The 20,908-nt window shown below is 42.7% G+C and overlaps 1 protein-coding gene across 3 annotated transcripts in view; it reads left to right on the forward strand.

Annotated features, from left to right (window-relative positions):
* Window positions 1-20,908, forward strand: part of cry2 (cryptochrome circadian regulator 2) — a 42,684-nt gene that overhangs the window by 10,255 nt on the left and 11,521 nt on the right. For 2 of the 3 annotated variants that reach the window (XM_039017663.1, XM_039017664.1), the window contains exons 2-10: window positions 1,347-1,455; window positions 4,962-5,104; window positions 7,397-7,581; window positions 9,372-9,601; window positions 9,823-10,134; window positions 11,172-11,323; window positions 14,922-15,124; window positions 16,178-16,261; window positions 16,564-16,757. In XM_039017663.1, coding sequence (XP_038873591.1) covers window positions 1,347-1,455; window positions 4,962-5,104; window positions 7,397-7,581; window positions 9,372-9,601; window positions 9,823-10,134; window positions 11,172-11,323; window positions 14,922-15,124; window positions 16,178-16,261; window positions 16,564-16,751 — 1,606 coding nt within the window. In that variant the 3' untranslated portion in view covers window positions 16,752-16,757. Of the gene's footprint in view, window positions 1-1,346; window positions 1,456-4,961; window positions 5,105-7,396; window positions 7,582-9,371; window positions 9,602-9,822; window positions 10,135-11,171; window positions 11,324-14,921; window positions 15,125-16,177; window positions 16,262-16,563; window positions 16,758-17,795; window positions 18,488-20,908 lie in introns of those variants that run through there. The other variant, XM_039017662.1, reaches the window with a different exon arrangement.

Raw genomic sequence — 20,908 nt, forward strand, 5'->3', positions numbered from 1 at the left:
AAAACCAGTCCTGCGTTGTCTTGGCTGTGTGCTTAGGGTCGTTGTCCTGTTGGAAGGTGAACCTTCGCACCAGTCTGAGGTCCTGACCGCTCTGGAGCAGGTTTTCATCAAGGATCTCTCTACTTTGCTCCGTTCATCTTTCCCTCGGTCCTGCCGCTGAAAAACATCCCCACAGCATGATGCTTGCAACACCGTAGGGATGGAGCCAGGTTTCCTCCAGACGTGACGCTTGGCATTCAGGCCATAGTTCAATCTTGGTTTCATCAGACCAGAGAATCTTGTTTTTCATGATCTGGGAGCAACTCCATGCGGGCTGTCATGTGCCTTTTTTACTGAGGAGTGGCTTCAGTCTGGCCACTACCATAAAGTCCTGATATGTGGAGTGCTGCAGAGATGGTGGACCTTCTAGAAGGTTCTCCCATCTCCACAGAGGAATTCTCTAGAGCTCTGTCAGAGTGATCATCAGGTTCTTGGTCACCTCCCTAACCAAGGCCCTTCTCCCCTGATTGCTCAGTTTGGCTAGGCGGCCAGCTCTAGAAAAAGTATTGGTGGTTCCAAACTTATTCTATTTAAGAATAGAATTTCTTGGAGAAATTGTTTGGTACTCTTCCCCATATCTGTGCCTTGACAAAATCATGTCTCAGAGCTCTACGGACAATTCCTGCATCCTTATGGCTTGGTTTTTGCTCAGACATGTCAACTGTGGGACCTCATATAGACCGTTGTGTGTGTGCCTTTCTAAATCATGTCCAATCAATGGAATTTACCACGGGTGGACTCCATTCAAGTTGTAGAAACATCTCAAGGATGATCAGTGGAAACACGATGCACCAGAGCTCAAATTCGAGTGTCATAGCGAAGGGGCTGAATACTTATCTAAATAAGGTATTTCTATTTTGAATACATTTGCTAAAATTTCAGTATGGGGTTTGTCAGTATGTGGTATTGTGTGTAGATGGCCAAGGAAATGTTTTTATTAAATCAATTTAGAATATGGCTGTAATGTGACAAAATGTGGGAAAAGTGAAGGGGTCTGAATACTTTCCGAAGGCACTGTGGAAACACTGAAGTTGAACTGTATGTGGCTGGGCCAAGCCGTTATGGCTCTCCTATTCTCCCATCTATGTATCCTGCTGTGGCTGACTACCAGATGATGATGGGGATCCTTCTATATGGGCTCAGCGAGTTTTGTTTCCTTGCCACGATACTAATGAGTATCGCAATACTGGTATAGTCCAGGCCCTAAGTTTCCATTTTGTTTTTTTAAGAGCTCTGTGACAATGACAAATTTCCTTGTTAAAAGAAATGTTCACATTTGTTGATTGGTTGAGATATTCTTTTCACAGGTTTCTGCTGGAGTCTTTAGAGGACCTGGACAGCAGTTTGAGGAAGCTGGATTCTAGGCTGTTTGTGGTGCGAGGCCAACCTGCTAACGTGTTTCCCAGTCTCTTTAAGGTACTGTAGTCAAGTCACGGTTTGCCCTACAGCTTTGATTTTGGGTTATACTACTTTATGTAATGAGCGTTTTCATTGAATTGGGTACAGCAAAAGCTCATAAGCCTACAGTTGCGAGCAGTTACTTCAAAAAACATATAGGCCAAAACATATGCACTTACTGTACTTTAGCACAAGACAATTGAGCTATCTCATTCTCACATTGCCAGCTTTGTCAATATGCAAGTATTTTCCTACCTGGATGTGATGTAGACTAGGCTACTACTCCGTAATGACTGGAATCAGTGGGTGTATTGAGTTGTGATGGTACACTACACCTTGAATCATGGGTCAATGCAGTGAACATCTTCCGTGGTATGGCTTCATTCGGATTATCATAATAGTATTCTACAGAACCATGCATTTGAGTAATACTGCAATGTGAAAATTGTCTCCTTTACTAATGTGACCCTAACTAATGTGTCTCTGACGACAGCTGTACTAGTGCGACCCTAACTGTGTCTCTGACAAAAGGTCTGCATTGTTTTGGAAGGGTCACCTTTGAGCTCCACTCACAAAATATATTACCATGAGTAACATAATATTATCCTCATTATTGTATAGTTAAGCTGCAGATTTATTTTTTAATACTAGTGAGTATCGCGATACTGGTACGTCCCGGCACCTACTAGACGTTCCATAACCCAAATTGTAAAACTAAATCCCTGTTTTGTTTTTAATAGTGATGTCACATGAATTTGGGCATTTATAGGCCTATTTTGGTCCATCAATAGGTTTAGTTTCTCAGAAGACAACTATAGCCCTAATACTACACAGCCTACCACCCACCCACCTCAATTTTCTTCCCAAAGAAATACAAATGGGTTCTGAGAATATGCATTCTTACAGAGAACATAAACCTGCTTACTTACTATGGATGTGCATCTTTCCCTTTCAAGACAATTCGATTAGGATCTGTGGTACGATACAGTAGCGATACGTTTTAGTTTCAAATCAAATTTATTTTATATAGCCCTTCGTACATCAGCTAATATCTCGAAGTGCTGTACAGAAACCCAGCCTAAAACCCCAAACAGCAAGCAATGCAGGTGTTTGAAACTATTTTAGTTTGAAACTATTTGGTTTGATTAGATGAACGAATCAATTCGATGCATTAAACACATTAATTTTCCATTCTAAATTCACAATCTGCTGCTGATGGAGCTCATGGGCTGGATTTGTCTGAGCTGACTCCTGCCATGTGTGTATATCCTGACAAGGTAGTAAAACAATAGTACATTTTTAATGTCCTGAATTTGTTCAAATGCAATTTTAGGCTTAAGGGTTAGGCAGTGGAAGTTAACATAAAAGAAAATGACTCCAGTGAAAGTCACCCATTAAAATACTACTTGTGTTAGTCTAAAACTATTTGGTTTTAAATATTCTTAAGTATCAAAAGTAAAGGTATAAATCATTTCAAGTTCCTTATATTCAGCAAACCAAGAGGCACCATTTTTCTTTTTTTTAATTTACGGATAGCCAGGGACACACTCCAACACTCAGACATAATTTACAAACGAAGCGTGTGTTTAGTGAGTTCGCCAGATCAGAGGCAGTAGGATTACCAGGGATATTCTCTTGATAAGTGTGTGAATTGAACCATTTTTCTCCCCTGCTAAGCATTCACAATGTAACAAGTACTTTTGGGTGTCAGGGAAAATGTATGGAGTGAAAAGTATAAGTTGTAAAAAAAATATGCTCCAAAAAACTACTTAATAGTACTTTTGGGTTAGGGAAAATATGATTTGAATAAGAATAAATGTTTGCTTCCTAAATCGACATGTATAGCCAAATGAGTTTTCTCCGGCAGTAGCTTATGCTACTTTTATTCTGGTAAAACACTATTTTCTACAGTGCATTTGATTTTAATAAAAATACCTAGAAAATTTCACTGGTTGCCACTCAACTAAGTAAGTATACTGTTGTGCAAGCCATTGAACAAACATTTGACTGCTGAAGGTGCTGCGCAGATGTGGCAGATCAGGGAAAAGGCCTATCTGTTGTTGGTCAGCGCGCAAAGTTGCACAAAGCACCCAGTTTGACTAGACTACTGATATTCCCTGGGGTTGCAAAATGACTTGTAGATCAGTGACTGTCAACATAATAACATGCTTAGTTCAACACTGAAGGAGAGGACACAGTTGTCACAAAAGATTAGGTATTTTCGGGAAGGCATAGTCATTTGAGAAAAAAATATTGTGAACTGACAATTCGTAATGTTTGAATCGATTTCCTGACTGACGCATGATACATTTGGATCTGTTTGGGGTCACGAAGACCGATGCACTCGTATCTTACGCATCGGTCCCCAGTTCAAATGTTTCTCTGTTAATCGTTACATCCCTATTAATTACCCACATTTTCTACCATACATACTCATTTTAATCTGACAATGAAGTTTGGTCATGCATGAGACAAGCTGATGGATCACCATTTTGTCTTGGGGGAACATTTAGGAAATACAGCCAATGGTACGGTTGGTAAGTAAATCAAGGAACACTGAACAAACTGTAAAGAACAAATGATCTTCTGCCAGGACCAAGCACTCTGCATATCCACGCACCTGTTCTCACTTCTGAGAAATGGGACTTATTTTGCAGGTATCAATTCACCTCTATGAAGGTTGATGACTAAGAGGAGAGCCATACACATCACCTCATTGCCTCTGTCGTCAAGGCTGCTTGTCATAATACGGTAATTCGGAAGGTATTTGCTTCTGAATTACCACTTCGCCACACTTTAGTTTTTCAGATGTCCAGTTTACAGTCCTAGAATACATGTAGTGGGTGACGCACGGACCAGCAGGTTGGAGAAAGGGTTGTTTATGAAAGAGTCCATCAGGTCTGAGGAGAGGGGGAGAGGACACTCGGTACATTTCACTTTCAGCACTAAGCTCTCATTATCATGGGTTCAGCAGCAAGGCCTACTGTAGATGGAGGAAACGCTATAGAGGTCGGATGTCGATAAACTCCAATAACTGCATTGCAGATACAGTGCCCTCTGGTGTCTATAGACCTAGTGAATGTGGTTATAGTGATCAAATTGTTCTGCAGATCACTATAGGAACGGTGCACTGAAGCAGCATGCATTGCTGCATTTCTTCAGCCGCTGCTTCAACAAGTAGGATGTTTTAGAAGGTTCTGTGACCTACGCTGACCACTTGTTTCAGCAAGCACTGAGGGAGAATCCTTTTTTTTTTTACCTTTCCCCTTTGTGTAGCCTAGACTCTAGCCACCTGCCATGTAGAATTGATTGTAATGATAATGTGTACTGTTCACTGATCTTTAGACCCATGTCTGGGAGATAAGGTGTTGTCCCAATAACATCAGAGAAATTATCTCAACCCCAGTTAGCGTTCCATTGTGACTTAACATGTATTATCTTATCTTTCATCCTCTCTCATTTCCACCTCTATCCCCCTCTCTCTCCCTCCCTCTCCCCATCTCTCTCTCTGCTCCTGTCTGTAGGAGTGGAACGTCACCCGGTTGACCTTTGAGTATGACTCTGAGCCCTATGGGAAGGAGAGAGATGGAGCCATCATTAAAATGGCCCAGGAGTTTGGAGTGGAGACCATCGTGAGGAATTCTCACACACTCTACAACTTGGACAGGTTAGTCACTGACTGTCACACTCAGTAGGAAGGGTCCAATAAGTCAAATGTTTATTTCCCCATTATACTGCTTATCTAACCTAGTCCCAAATCGTTTTGTCCTGTATAGCCGCAGGACAATGACCATAGGAGTTGGCAAGACGTCACAAACAGATCTGGGATCAGGCTAGTGCTTACCTAGTCATTTGAATGTTGAGCTCACTCTGTTCCCAGTGCTATTAAAAATCTGTCATTCTGCCCCTGAGCAAGGCAGTTAACCTACTGTTCCCCGGATGCCGAAGACATGGATGTCGATTAAGGCAGCCCTCTGCACCTCTAATTCAGAGAGGTTGGGTTAAATGCGGAAGACATATTTCAGTTGAAGGAATTCAATTGTACAACTGACTAGGTATCCCCCTTTCCCTATTCAACACCTTATTGGATAAACCAGAGCAAAGTGTGTCCCAGGGGAAACCTTACTACTGTGGTGCTGTAACACATCTGAGATGATGCTACGTGTTATGCCATGGGGACAGCCAGCTGACAGTCTTGTCATCACAACCACAACAGAACAGTGTGGGAAATAAACTTACCCCAGCAATAATGTAAAATGCTGAATTAACAGATTATTTCACCAGAGAGAACTCCATAAGATTTTGGCAGTGTATTGTGTCTATCCAGTAGGCTAAGTGATGTCAGTATACCACCGGAAGTCAAACTAGAGAACAATGCAGTGGGTAACATAATTGTGATTTCATGCTGTAAAGACACATGCTGCAAGCAGAGCTCAAAGGGGAAAAGCACTGACGTAGAATGAGCTGAAAGAATTTTGATGTTCTACTTCCCACAAACACACAGTCCCATAGAATCCCATAGTTTAGTGATGCTTCCTAGTGGTGGGTTAATGTAACTGACTGTCACACCACACAACATGTGCAGGCTCAAGTCAGTGGGAGGAGGAAATGGCTGAGCAGGGAGGCAGTCACTGTGGCAGACATGTGCGTGGCGGACAGGTGGGGTGGCAGTGCTCTGCCATCGCAACCACATTGCTGCTGGAGACACATGTGGGCTCCTGACGCCTGCTCGGCCCAGCCCACAATATGAGTTGATCCAATAAGAATACCTAAAAGGGCCCAAACGGCGCCAATATATGTGAGCGTTGCGTAAGATGGGACCTATTTTATAAGATTCACGCTGTAACATAATCAGGCCATGGTTGGGGGATAACTACAGTACCAGTCAAAAGTTTGGACACACCTACTCATTCAAGGATTTTTCTTTGTTTACTGTTTTCTACATTGTAGAATAATAGTGAAGACCTCAACTATGAAATAACACATATAGAATCATGTACTAACCAAAAAAGTGTAAAACAAATCAAAATATATTTTATTTGAGATTCTTGAAATTAGCCACCCTTTACCTTGATGACAGCTTTGCACACTCTTGGCATTCTTCGCAACTAGCTTCATGAGGTAGTCACCTGGAATGCATTTCAATTAACAGGTGTGCCTTGTTAAAAATTAATTTGTGGAATTTCTTTCCTTGATGTGTTTGAGCCAATCTCACCAACAATGCTTTGCTCTGTTATGAGTCAAGATGTTGCCAGATTATTATTTTTTAAATACGTTTAAGTACTTTATGTATATCAGGGGTATATGAGGTAATGGAAAAGATGAATAACAACTTGATAACTATGATCCAATCCAGTACCATTATTATGTTGACTATCAATCATTTATACTGTAGGTTTTTAGATGGTACAGAATGTCAAAACTACATCATGTCGACTGAAAAGTACAACTGTATTGATTGTTTTGAATTGTGCTGAGAAATTATGTACCGGCCAGTTAATTTACACAACCAGTTTGCTGACGTGCAAAGATCACCACATCAGTATCAATTGGCCTTTCAACAAATAATGCTCTGTTTTAATCCTGAAATGACATTTTCATAATTTCTACCTCTGCATTTACACCATCATCTTCAGGATCATTGAGATGAACAACTGCCCTCCACTCGCGGTCAAGAATCACCCGTGCGTTTTCCTCAACAGCATCACTTCACCACAGCAGTATTATAATGGACATTTCAACAAAGTTACCTCGGGCCTGGTATTCACAAAACGTCTGATTTTAGAAGTGCTGATCTACGATCAGTTTTGCCTTTTTATATCATAATGAATAAGATAACAGGGGCAGGGTGAGGACCTAATCCTAGATCAGCATTCCTACTCTGAGATGCTTTATGAATACGGTCCCGTATCTCAATATGTTTTAATCTCACTATCCTTCATGTTTCTACTGTTATCAGGATCGTTGAGATGAACAACGGCAGTCCTCCGCTGACCTTCAAGAGGTTCCAGGCCTTAGTGAACAGGCTAGAGCTGCCTATGAAACCCCTGCCCACCATCACACAAGAACAGATGGGCAGTTGTCGGACGAAGATCGCTGATAACCACGACGAACACTACAGTGTCCCCTCTCTGGAAGAGCTTGGTAATCAATTAATCAGTCAATCAATCAGATGTATTTTAATACTCCTTTGGTATCAGCAATCACTGCATTTACAGTAACCCAGCATAGACTCCATCCAGACCTTGTAAGAGAATGACATTCAATTATGGATTGTGATTTTGACTTGGGTGTACCATATACACTACCGGTCAAAAGTTTTAGAACACATACTAATTCAAGGGTTTTTCTTTATTTTTTACTACATCCGCATCCGCATTGAGCTAAAGGCTAGAGCTGCCACTTTCAAGGACAAACCATCAAACAAGCAAAGCGTCAATATAGGATTAGGATTGAATCCTACTACACCGACTCTGACGCTCGTCGGATGTGGCAGGGCTTGAAAATTATTATCACCCACGCCATAGACTGTTCTCTCAGAAGATAGCCCTATTTGGTAAAAGACCACGTCCATATTATGGAAAGAACAGCTAAAATAAGCAAAGAGAAACAACAGTCCATCATTACTTTGAAGACATGAAGGTCAGTCAATACGGAACATTTCAAGTACTTTGAAAGTTTCTTCAAGTGCAGTCGCAAAAACCATCAAGCACTATGATGAAACTGGCTCTGAAGAGTACTGCCACAGGAATGGACGACCCAGAGTTACCTCTGCTGCAGAGCATAAGTTCATTAGAGTTAACAGCCTCAGAAATTGCAGCCCAAATAAATGCTTCACAGAGTTCAAGTAACAGACACATCTCAACATCAACTGTTCAGAGGAGACTGCGTGAATCAGGCCTTCATGGTCGAATTGCTGCAAGGAAGCAACTACTAAAGGACACCAATAAGAAGAAGAGACTTGCTTAGGCCAAGAAACAAGAGCAATGGACATTAGACCAGTGGAAATTTGTCCTTTTGATCTGGAGACCAAATGTGAGATTCCAACCGCCTTACCTTTGTGAGACTGAGTGTGGGTGAACGAATGATCTCTGCATGTGGATTTTCCCACCGTAAAGCATGGAGGAGGAGGAGGTGTTATGGTGTGGCGGTGCTTTGCTGGTGACACGATCTGTGATTTTATTTAGAATTCAAGGCACACTTAACCAGCATGGCAACCACAGCATTCTGCAATGATACGCCATCCCATGTGGTTTGCGCTTAGTGGGACTATCATTTGTTTTTCAAGTGGACAATGACCCAACACACCTCCCAGGCTTTGTAAGGGCTATTTGACCAAGAAGGAGAGTGGAGGCCTGCATCAGATGACCTGGCCTCCACAATTCCCTGACCTCAACCAAATTGAGATGGTTTGGGATGAGTCGGATCGCAGAGTGAAAGAAAAGCAGCCAACTCAGCATATGTGGGAACTCCTTCAAGACTGTTGGAAAAGCATTCCAGGTGAAGCTGGTTGAGAGAATGCCAAGAGTGTGCAAAGTTGTCATCAAGGCAAAGGGTGGCTACCTTGAAGAATCTCAAATATAAAATGTATTTGAATTGGGTTTTTTAAAGCATTTTTTTTATTGTTACGTGATTCCATATGTGTTATTTCATAGTGTTGATGTCTTCGCTATTATTCTACAATGTAGAAAATAGTCAAAATAAAGAAAAACCCTTGAATGAGTAGGTGTTCTAAAACTTTTGACCGGTAGTGTATATATATTTTTTCACATGTTAAAACAATTGTGTGTTTGTCCAGTATAATAGTTCTTGTTGCTAATGTATTTACACCATTGGGTTCTCCAGAACTGTAACATCCTGTTAATCACCATGTACTGTGTGTGAGGCTAAATGTCGTCACAATGCACATGGTATCTGACTGTTCTGTTCTCCAGGATTCAAGACTCAAGGCCTGGACCCTGCGGTGTGGAAGGGAGGGGAGTCTGAAGCACTAGAGAGACTCAACAAACACTTAGACAGAAAAGCCTGGGTAGCTAGCTTTGAGCGAGCCAGGATCAACATGTGTTCGCTGATCGCCAGTCCCACGGGCCTCAGCCCCTATCTACGCTTTGGATGCTTATCATGTCGAGTCTTCTACTACAACCTGAGGGAACTCTACATGAAGGTACCGAGACCTTTGATCACCACAATAGAGATCTTTCTTTTTTTTTACAAGAATACATGTTGCTGTTTGGAATGGGATAAAGAAGCTGTTTGATCATGTAATTGTAAAATAACATTTTGTTTCTGCGTGCTCTGTGGTATAGGCTGGGTTACAGTAAAGCACAACTGCTGATGTAAGAAGTGATTTTGATAGGTATTTCTCTATCCATCCCTCCCACTCAGTTGCGGAAGAATTGCAGTCCCCCGCTCTCTTTATTCGGCCAGCTCCTGTGGAGAGAATTCTTCTATGCAGCGGGAACCAACAACCCTAACTTCGACCGGATGGAGGGCAACCCCATCTGTGTTCAGATCCCCTGGGACCATAACCCTGAGGCCCTGGCCAAGTGGGCAGAGGGGAGCACAGGCTTCCCCTGGATTGACGCTATCATGACCCAGCTGAGGCAGGAGGGCTGGATCCACCACCTGGCCAGACACGCTGTGGCCTGCTTCCTGACTCGGGGAGACCTGTGGATAAGCTGGGAGAGTGGCATGAGGGTAGGTTAGATTCCCTTCCCTCTCCAGTCGTTTACGTTAACTTTTTCTCGATTAATCTTTCCTCATTTGCTCGCGTCTTCAGTCCCTTTCCTTCTCAAATGCATTGGAGGATAAGATCAAAGGTCTCCACTCTGACCTTCTCCTGCAATGGGCTTTGAGAGGAATCAAAGAAAGTAATTGAGAAAGAACCAGTGTCACCCAACATGCACGACCATACCACAACAAGGGTTGTGGAGAAGCGTTAGTATTTTAGGAGGACATGTAGCAGTAGTAACCTATAGAGCTTGTCATCAGCGTTGGTAGATCTGGGCAGGGGTGTCCAACCCTGTTCCTGGAGAGCTACCTTCCTGTATGTTTTCGCTCCAACCCCAGTTGTAACTAACCTGGTTCAGCTTATCAACCAGCTAATTATTAGAATCAGGTGTGCTAGATTAGGATTGGAGTGAACCTACAGGATGGTAGCTCTCCAGGAACAGGGTTGGAGAGCCCTGGCGTAGGTAGTTCTGGGATTCATTTTTTTATGTATTTTAACCGTAATTTAACTAGGCAAGTAAGTTAAGAACAAATTCTTATTTTCAATGACGGCCTAGGAACAGTGGGTTAATTGCCTTGTTCAGGGGCAGAACAATATTTACCTTGTCAACTCGGGGATTCAATCTTGCAACCTTTTCGATTACTTGTCCAACTCTCTAACCACTAGGCAACCTGCCAGGCTGTGGATAAGCCACAGCCTGTCAGTGTATTATCATGTAACGCTGGGGCTTTTCTCTAGTCCTTTATCAAGGTGTTAGAGCTTTTACTGAATACAGAATGTCAACACACACACAGTGTTTACTTTACCTTAGTACTTCCATAAAGCAGGCCAATAACAGAAATACATGGACATTTACACACACAAAAGCATTGGGGGTTTACATTGACAAGGAAAGCGTGGGTATTTACTGTATATACAAAGCATCAAGACGTACGTGAGACAGTAGTGGTGCCGCTTCACTGGTATCTAACTGTATTCTGTGCTGGTTGGTTCTGCCTGTCAGGTGTTTGAGGACCTGCTCCTGGATGCAGACTGGAGTGTGAACGCAGGCAGCTGGATGTGGCTATCCTGCAGTGCCTTCTTCCAGCAGTTCTTCCACTGTTACTGCCCTGTGGGCTTCGGAAGGAGGACAGACCCCAGCGGAGACTACATCAGGTACACACACACACTACATCTCACACACACACTACGTCTCACACACACACTACGTCAGACACACACACACACATTACATCAGGTACACACACTAACCTGTGGGCTTTGGACAGAGGACAGTGATTGGTCCGTGATGAATAATTAAACTCTATTGATCCATAGAGGCTCATACAGGGACAATAAAGACACGGCATATATCAGAACACATTGATATGAGCACTAATGGCTGACGGCAGGATTGAGCGTCAGAACCAGTGCTGGTTGTGGGTCTGGCTGTGCAAGGTGTCTGCCTGTGGACCCAGGACTGGAACCTGGTCAGCCGGTGGTTCCTGGACAGTGCCGGGCATTGGATTCAGGGCTGGGTCTGGCGATGGGCCCAGGTCAAGCATATCTGCAAGGGCAGCAGATGTAGTAGGTGTTAAGTTAATGTTTTAAGTGTATATTATATAAGAAAAAGCAAACACTTGCGGTGGTATTATCGCTCGAGGGAAGAGCGAGAGATGCAGCACTGGAAATATACGTTGAGGATTTGAACAAGGAAAACGGAATGGGAACTTTGATCTAAGCATTTGCCCATCACAAATCCACTGGACAGGCGTGGAAGGAGATTAGAATGCAGTATTTGTGAAAGCACTTACCTTTGGGTTAAAGACTGTCCTCATAAAAATGAACAAGTTAAACTAACAGAGGAACATGTAAACACAGAGAGAGAGCCAATCTGATACTGAGATCTTTCTAGTTGAATCCTTAGGATCTGCTGTAATTGATACTGCATGTACACGCACAGTGTGTGGTGCAACATGTCTTGATAGTTATGTCAGTGAATTAAATATAAAATAAGTACAAAATATGATTGACACACCAAGCAACAGATATTTCACATTTGGAGATGGGAGAGTCGTCCATTCTACCAAGAGAGTTAAGATTCCAGCAAACATTGGTCAGACTAAGAGTCACATTGAAACAGAGGTGGTCCCTACAGATATCCCCTTACTATTAAGCAAAGCTTCCCTCAAGAAGGCAGGGGCTGTACTAGAAGAAAAAAAAATGCCATGGTTGTTTAAAACATCACTGCCATTGACCCTTGAACTTACTACCTCAGGCCACTATTGTGTAAACATTTTAGACAAAGACATCACACAGTCCATGTAAAAAAAATATTCTGACTGACACAGAGCACATGGAGATTCTGAACACAGCGAGAGGAAGAGAGGAAAAACTCAAAGTATTGTTAACTTCACAAACAGTTTGGTCATGCTACAGTTGACAGACTTCTGAAATGACTCAGCAGTTCTGGGAATAAGGACGATGAGTATTTCCATTCTACAGCAGATGGTTAACAGTTGTGAGACATGTCAGAAATACAGCAAACCTAAGCCCAGACCAGCTGTTGGTTTGCCACTGGCGTCCAAGTACAATGAAACAGTGGCTGTAGATCTACATGAGTTAGGACCAAGTGTGTGGTACCTTCACATAATCCACCACTTCACATGCTTCAGCGCTGGAAGCATTGTAAATACAAAGAAACCCAGTGACATCGTCAAGCACTTCATTTATTCCTGGTTAAGTTTGAATGGCCCGCCCCAGAAATTGTACAGTGACGATGGAATATAATTCAATAATAATGAAATAAGAGAAATGGCAGAGAAATTAAACATGGACGTAAAGACAACTGCTTCATACAGTCCATGGAGCAATGGACTTCTGGAGAGACACAATCAAACACTGAAAGTGAAGCAAGACAATGGATGTGACTGGAAAACAGCCCTAAATTGGGCTTTGATGGCAAAAAACTCAATGCACAATGTTCATAGTTACAGCCCATAGCAACTATTGTTGGGGCAGAACCCTAATCTTCCCTCTGTACTGGTTGACAAGTCACCAGCACGAGAAGGGACCAGTGTGAGTGCATGAGTGGGACAGCACCTTTCAGCACAACATGCAGCGAGAAAAGCGTTCACTGAAGCAGAGTGTTCAGAGAATTCTCAGGGCTCTGCGTAAACAACCCACCGATGAGATGTACGAGACTGGAAACAAAGTGTAATACAAACGAGTTGACTGTCAAGAGTGGAAAGGACCGGGAGTAGTCATTGGCCAAGATGGTGTGGTGATATTTGTGAGGCACAGAGGCACCATTGTCAGGGTCCATCACTCAGGACGGCAGACAGTAAATTATCAACAAGATGGAGGGGCTGTTGCTGAGAATCGGCCTCCTACTGAAAATGACAAAGGACACATTAACGGACACAAACCTACCAAAACATTTTTAACCTTTATTTAACTAGGCAAATCAGTTAAGAACACATTTTTATTTACAATGACGGCCTACCCCGGCCTCCCCTAACCCGGACGACACTGGGCCACTTGTGCATTGCCCTGTGGGACTCCAGATCACGTCCGGGTGTGATACAGCCCGGGATCAAACCAGGATCTGCAATGACTCCTCTAGCACTGAGATGCAGTGCCTTAGACCGCTGCGTGACTTTGTCACACAACCCATTCTGTAATGGGGATCTTGAATAATACTTGGACATTTAATTATTTTGTTGATGTTTTATTTGTCTTTAAAGAAAAGTGGGAGATTATTAAGTTCATGTTTTAAGTATCCTTATATTTCTGTTATTGCTGTGCTATCACTCTGTTATTAGTACGCCTGTGCAGGAGTCTCACTGGAGATGGACTTGGCCTGAGTGTGATGGCGACTGTGTACTGTGGAAAGACGGGGAAGTAAATGTTGTTAAACTGGTCATTTTCTGTTAACAGTAGATACCTGAACCGGAGTTGAGTCCGGTGATGGCTGGTCCAGGTGACACTCTGGCTGGGGTTTCTGTTGGGGTGCCAGCTCAGGCACCGGCGGAGGTGGAGCATGCCAGAGTGCTGGCAGCTGCTGGTCAGGCTTCAGCACTGGCAACAGCTCGTCTGGCTCCGGTGCTGCTCGTGGTGTCGCTCGTGGTGTCACCGGCTGGAGTGTGGAATGGAGCTTGGCCAGATGCTGAAATGACTTGAGCCTCTGTGGCAGTCGCTGGTCTGGCTGCACCACTGGCGTCGCGTCGGGTTGGCTGGCCGGAGCGCGTTGGACTGCAAGACTGGGTGCAGCTCTGGCAAATGCTCGGCTGGCTCTAGGGCTGGAGCCGTGGAGGCTGGTTTGGTTCCGGCTGCTGGGCACGAACCGGACTCAGGACTGTTGCTGCAGGTCTTCAGAGCCTGCGTAGTGCCATTGTCTCCCTGAAGTAGTTCTGGTATGCTACCAACTGGCGTCTGACCCGCTCCTTCCTGTTGGGGAACAGGTAAAACCTCTCCATGGCCCCAGTCTGCTGGACTTCCCAGTCCTCCTCTTGCCAGCGTGTGTGCCTCGTCTGTGGCATGCTGCATGCTGTTTCTACTGGTCATGTCCCAGCCAATTGCACCCATCCGGCTCGAAAGACCAGTTTGTGGTGCTCTTTTTCAAGTACAAAATACATAAATCAATAGAATAAACAACCAATGGAATCAATTGAATAAACTGCATAGAGATCATATGAATCAGTTCTATATGTAATTCAATGGCATAAATAATAACAATGAATGTCTCAAACATCTGTGATTGTCTATCTTCTAGGCGCTACATTCCTAAGTTGAAGGACTATCCCAACCGATACATCTATGAGCCGTGGAGAGCCCCAGAGTCTGTCCAGAAGGCAGCCAACTGCATCGTGGGAGTAGACTACCCCAAGCCCATGATCAACCACACAGAGGGCAGCAGGCTCAACATAGAGAGAATGAAGCAGGTCTACCAGCAACTCTCCCACTACAGAGGCCTCAGTGAGTCTTTAACTTTTATATTATTTAACCTTGATTTATACAGGTGAACAAGTTAAGAACATAGTTATTTACAATAAAAACCTAGGATCAAGATCTGAAGACAGCAGCGATAGAAAAAGTCCACCTCAGCCGTCCTCATTAAAGGAGACATCTGATGTTGGTTACAGTGGTCGTGTTCAGTGGGGAGAGTTTTTGTCCAATAACGCCACAGACTTTTGTTCTCCGTTGCAAACCGTTTCGCTGTGGTTTGCCCTATTGAACATGAGTCACGACCATGGTTTGGTTTCTTTTCATATGGTCTGAAAGGGGCTCTCTCATCTGAAACCACATCCTGGCTCTCTCACAGTTCCTGCTGAGATACTGCAGCAATTTGCCTCTTATGGGTCGTCATTTAATGGCCCCCAGCTCCACCATGTGTCATTTCTCTAAGAGCTGTTATGTTGGAATCTGATGGACAGTCTGAATGGTTCCTATTGCCAACAACGCACTCATGTCATGAGCTGCTGTTGTCTGTCCATTCTGTCATCTCACTGATCATGTAATAGAAGCATTATGGTTACAACGGAAGTACCGTACATCCATGTTGTCCCCGTTGCAGGGACTAGATAGCTGTATGTATGCAGGTCAGGGGTTGGCACTTCATGTTTTAACCGACCTGGAAGACAAGGTGTGCTAAATTGAGGCAATCATTGTGTGCCTTGCTGGGACAATATCCTGCAATCCCAGCGTCACTCGAGGAACAGGGTCGTCTACCACAGATGTAGGTATTGTACTGCAGTATGTTGTTGATGTTGATGTTGTTGACTGCTGTCTTATGGATGGGGCTGTCTGAGTTCTAACAGCACAGAGTAGCATCCTGTTTCATGAAGCACAGCTCCTGGTTTATTCTATGGCTCTAGAGAGCCTCCTAGTGGTAAAAAAAAAGTGTTTTTCAGTTTACATTGGATGACTTTCCCTTGTGTTTTCATGCTGCGTCGGTCCTTATGTAGGCTATTTCCAGTCAGTGTTGCCATGGTAACATTGCCGTTACGTCGGTCTGTGTGTGTTTGTCAGGTCTCCTGGCATCTGTGCCCACCATTCAGGAAGAGGCGGAGCCTCCCCCGACAGACGACTCTCAGGCCAGTAGCAGCACCTGTGGTATGTTTGGAGGTGTAGTTCTTGTTTTGTAGTCTTTTTAAAATGTTTATTCATCCTTTAATTAACCAGGGAAGTCCTGGTCAAGAAAGCAGAATTTTTCACGTTTTAGTTGCTGCTTAGTTGGCTCAATAAAAAAACAAGCAAATGATTTTGTAAATGAATCACTTGAAGCTTCCAACACATTGGCTTTTCGTTTCTGAAAGTTTGAATGCATCAGCTAGACAAGGAAATGTATATAACAGAAAGTGAATGATTAAATGTACATGAATAGACATTACTAATCTAAACTCTACTGAATGCAGAGTCACCCCCACACACTTCGTCTGCCCAGTCCAACACTCTGAAGAGAGGCAGGCCTTCCGAACCACAAAGCACCCAGACGTGCACCCACACAAAACACCAGCACACCAGCACTGCCAAAGGAGACCAGGAGCAGCAACAGGAGCAATGGGAGGAACAGTCAGAGCATCAGCCAGTGGATCTGCAGTGACACACGGTAATTAGCTAAACTATCTGAAGACACTGGCTTGTTCTTGTAATTATTTTTTTAAATGATGAGATTTATTTTTTCAGAAGTCATCTCATAAAGTAAAATCAAATCATTCAATGCTCTTTTTTTGGGCTGTTTGTAAAAAGTTAGATGCACCCCAGCTATTTTGGAACTTTTCCTTTTGGAAAACAAAATGTTTTTTTATACGGTAATGTACACACTCTTAAGGGTAAAATAACAATATTTTGAGCAAAATATAATTTTTGGGAGATAACTGAAAACTTCAAGGAGTTGATCTGATGTGAGGTCATCGGCCTCCCTGCTTGCTTCAGGAACACTAGAGGTGCAATAGTGAACAAAAGAGGAAAGGTCCACCCCTCACTGACCTTTTTAACGATTTATTTTTACTGTTAACGACGATGACGTGGTGCTGTCTCCCAGTGTTGACTCCCCGTTGAGTGTCAAGATTTGATTCTGCAAGAAATCAACTCCTAATATATATCATATTTTTTGGAAGGGAGGAGACAGATTTTTTTTTGCCTTACTTCTGAGAACACAAACACTTGCATCTTTCATAGCGTGCTAGTGAGGGACAGAGAGGGGAGGGGCACGGTATAGGTAGGTCGGCCATCAGGCAGACAGTCAGAACCATGCACTAGGCCCATCTATCGGCAGTTTAAAGCCGTATCTCGCAATTGAATGCAGTATCCCACAATTTCTTGGCTTGCAATGTCTCGCAACTTCAGCAAAGCAGGGCCTGTCATCAATGAATAGGCTAGGATATTGAGACGCGTGAGATGTAACACTTTGCTCTCTCACAGTCACACACAGTATCTGCACGGGTTCGCTGCGTGCTTCAACACTCTTAGTTGTTGTGGAAATTTACCCATTATGCTGTTTACTTTCTGCATCTACGTCAAAAAACGTCACACCTCTACCACCTATTGAGATGAGCTGCATCCTGTCCACTGGTGATTTAATGAGGTGAAAGGAGACTGGAGTGTGTCTTTAACTGAAGCTTTGGTTTGTTGCCTGTGTCTTTAGGATCTTGCCATGTGGGATGGTGTATGACAGAAGGACATGGCAGAAGACTTCTGATGTCCTGCGCTCACCCCTATCCTTGTGGCAAGACTAGTCACTTACATATATGCATACATACATACACACACACACACACACACACACACACACACACACACACACACACACACACACACACACACACACAGCGTTTTACAAACCATAACCACTTTATAAAATCTAAGAATAACAGCAACTCCAGATCAGTGTTAAAAACAGTACCATACTGGCTAATAATGTATGTGTATACAGCAAGGTTACAATGAGTTTGTTATAAGAAGGTTAGTGCTTACACCTTTCAGCTTTCCTAATCTAGCATTTAAAAAATTCAAAACATTTACCCCAACATTTTATTAGTAAGACTGCAATAGACCCTCAAAGATACTAACCTTAGAGTTAAGAACTCACCGGGCAGTCTCAACCTGGGGAAAATGTTTTAAATCTCCAAAAACTAAACGCATAATAACAAAACACATGCATGTAAATACGCAGGTCATGTGGTCTATAAAGATTTGATAGGATTTTTATGTGCATTTCAAAGATGTGGATATGTGTTGTGAACAACCTCCATTCTCAACATGTTCGTGTCTCTGGTTCCACTGTCCATATACAGTGGGGCAAAAAAGTATTTAGTCAGCCACCAATTGTGCAAGTTCTCCCACTTAAAAAGATGAGAGAGGCCCGTTTCATCTTCAATGCCTTTGCTGATGGAAGGAGGTTTTCACTCAAAATCTCACGATACATGGCCCCATTCCTTCTTTCCTTTACACGGATCAGTCGTCCTGGTCCCTTTGCAGAAAAACAGCCCCAATGCATGATGTTTCCACCCCCATGCTTCACAGTAGGTATGGTGTTCTTTGGATGCAACTCAGCATTCTTTGTCCTCCAAACACGACGAGTTGAGTTTTTACCAAAAAGTTATATTTTGGTTTCATCTGACCATATGACATTCTCCCAATCTTCTTCTGGATCATCAAAATGCTCTCTAGCAAACTTCAGACGGGCCTGGACATGTACTGGCTTAAGCAGGGGGACACGTCTGGCACTGCAGGATTTGAGTCCCTGGCGGCGTAGTGTGTTACTGATGGTAGGCTTTGTTACTTTGGTCCCAGCTCTCTGCAGGTCATTCACTAGGTCCCCCCGTGTGGTTCTGGGATTTTTGCTCACCGTTCTTGTGATCATTTTGACCCCACGGGGTGAGATCTTGCATGGAGCCCCAGATCGAGGGAGATTATCAGTGGTCTTGTATGTCTTCCATTTCCTAATAATTGCTCCCACAGTTGATTTCTTCAAACCAAGCTGCTTACCTATTGCAGATTCAGGCTTCCCAGCCTGGTGCAGGTCTACAATTTTGTTTCTGGTGTCCTTTGACAGCTCTTTGGTCTTGGCCATAGTGGAGTTTGGAGTGTGACTGTTTGAGGTTGTGGACAGGTGTCTTTTATACTGATAACAAGTTCAAACAGGTGCCATTAATACAGGTAACGAGTGGAGGACAGAGGAGCCCCTTAAAGAAGAAGTTACAGGTCTGTGAGAGCCAGAAATCTTGCTTGTTTGTAGGTGACCAAATACTTATTTTCCACCATAATTTGCAAATAAATTCATTAAAAATCCTACAATGTGATTTTCTGGATTTTTTTTTCTCATTTTGTCTGTCATAGTTGAAGTGTACCTATGATGAAAATTACAGGCCTCTCTCATCTTTTTAAGTGGGAGAAATTGCACAATTGGTGGCTGACTAAATACTTTTTTGCCCCACTGTATCTGTTTGCTATTTTGCTGTATGTTATTTTGACTTCTATCACAATGACGTGATTGGTCTGTAAACTAATATTTTGCCTGTGGCAGAGAATATATATTATCAATCAGTGAAATAACCAAAAAATTGTTGGTGCCCTTCATTAAAACTATAGAGAATCACATTCTATCAAACCTTACTGGAATTGAACGGCACCCAGCTGTTTCTACCCATCATGGGTAGTGAGGCTGCGGCCACACACGGATGAAAAATGCATATGCATTCGTTACTGTCCGTTCACCTCATTTAAACTTCTCACATAAGTTGCTTATGTAAAAAAAAATTACGGACAAAACTGCTGATAGACATTTCTCATTTCTGTAGCACATCAACCTACAGAAAATCCTTTTGGCTCAATATGTTTTAGATTTTGTGAATCCATCGATCAGACTTCAACACTACAGTTAATGATAATGCTGTCTACTAATACAATAATGACTTGTTTCAATTAAATACCATATGTGTAAAGGATGTATATTAGTTCCTGCTATATTCTGTGTTTATCAGCCTTGTGTATCTCTTTCTTTTTTATATATGATGGTTAAATATATCTTTGTCAAAACAAACATGACTTTCCCTAAAACCTTGGTAGCGTTAAGATCATTTTAAGTCCATTGGTAGGCAATTTGAGGAACAATGATCTTGGTGCTACACACATTTTGGGAAACTCTCCCCAGTGTTGTGGAACTACGCAGAAGGGGAACGAGTTGAGTAGGAAATATTAACCGAGACAAACTCCATTTATATTTTCCATTAACAGTCACCATCTTCTAATCGTTTGTCAGTCACCAAATATTGTACATCCCAAGCAAAAGTGTACGTTCACTATAATTTAAGTTGCCATGATGATGAGCTTTTGTTGAATAGTTGTATTTATTTGTTTTGAATTGTACAAAGGAGTTTATTTTCATTAAAGCGCTGATAGAATTGTGACCCATTGTTTTATGGACCTTACTATCACATTCTGGAATTCACTATTGTAATGATGACAATAACTGTAGAAGATGTAGTTTGTAATAAATGTCATTGCGTTTTATATTTACTGATAGATGGATACAGCCCTTTTTCTTGAGGTTATGTCATTTAGCCTTCAGACTGGAGGGCCACATGCAGTAGGTTGACACAGGAATATACTGGAGGTTAGGTATCTGGTAGACAGGATCGTATTGAATCTAAGGTCTAGGACTGGGAGAACTATTGTCGGCTGATCATATCTATTAATTGATGCAACAAATAAAAATTCACTCCAACAACCTTTAATTGTCTTGTGAAAATAGGATTG

This window comes from Salvelinus namaycush, chromosome 21, assembly GCF_016432855.1.
Source record: "Salvelinus namaycush isolate Seneca chromosome 21, SaNama_1.0, whole genome shotgun sequence".
In the NCBI taxonomy this organism is placed as follows: Eukaryota; Metazoa; Chordata; class Actinopteri; order Salmoniformes; family Salmonidae; genus Salvelinus; species Salvelinus namaycush.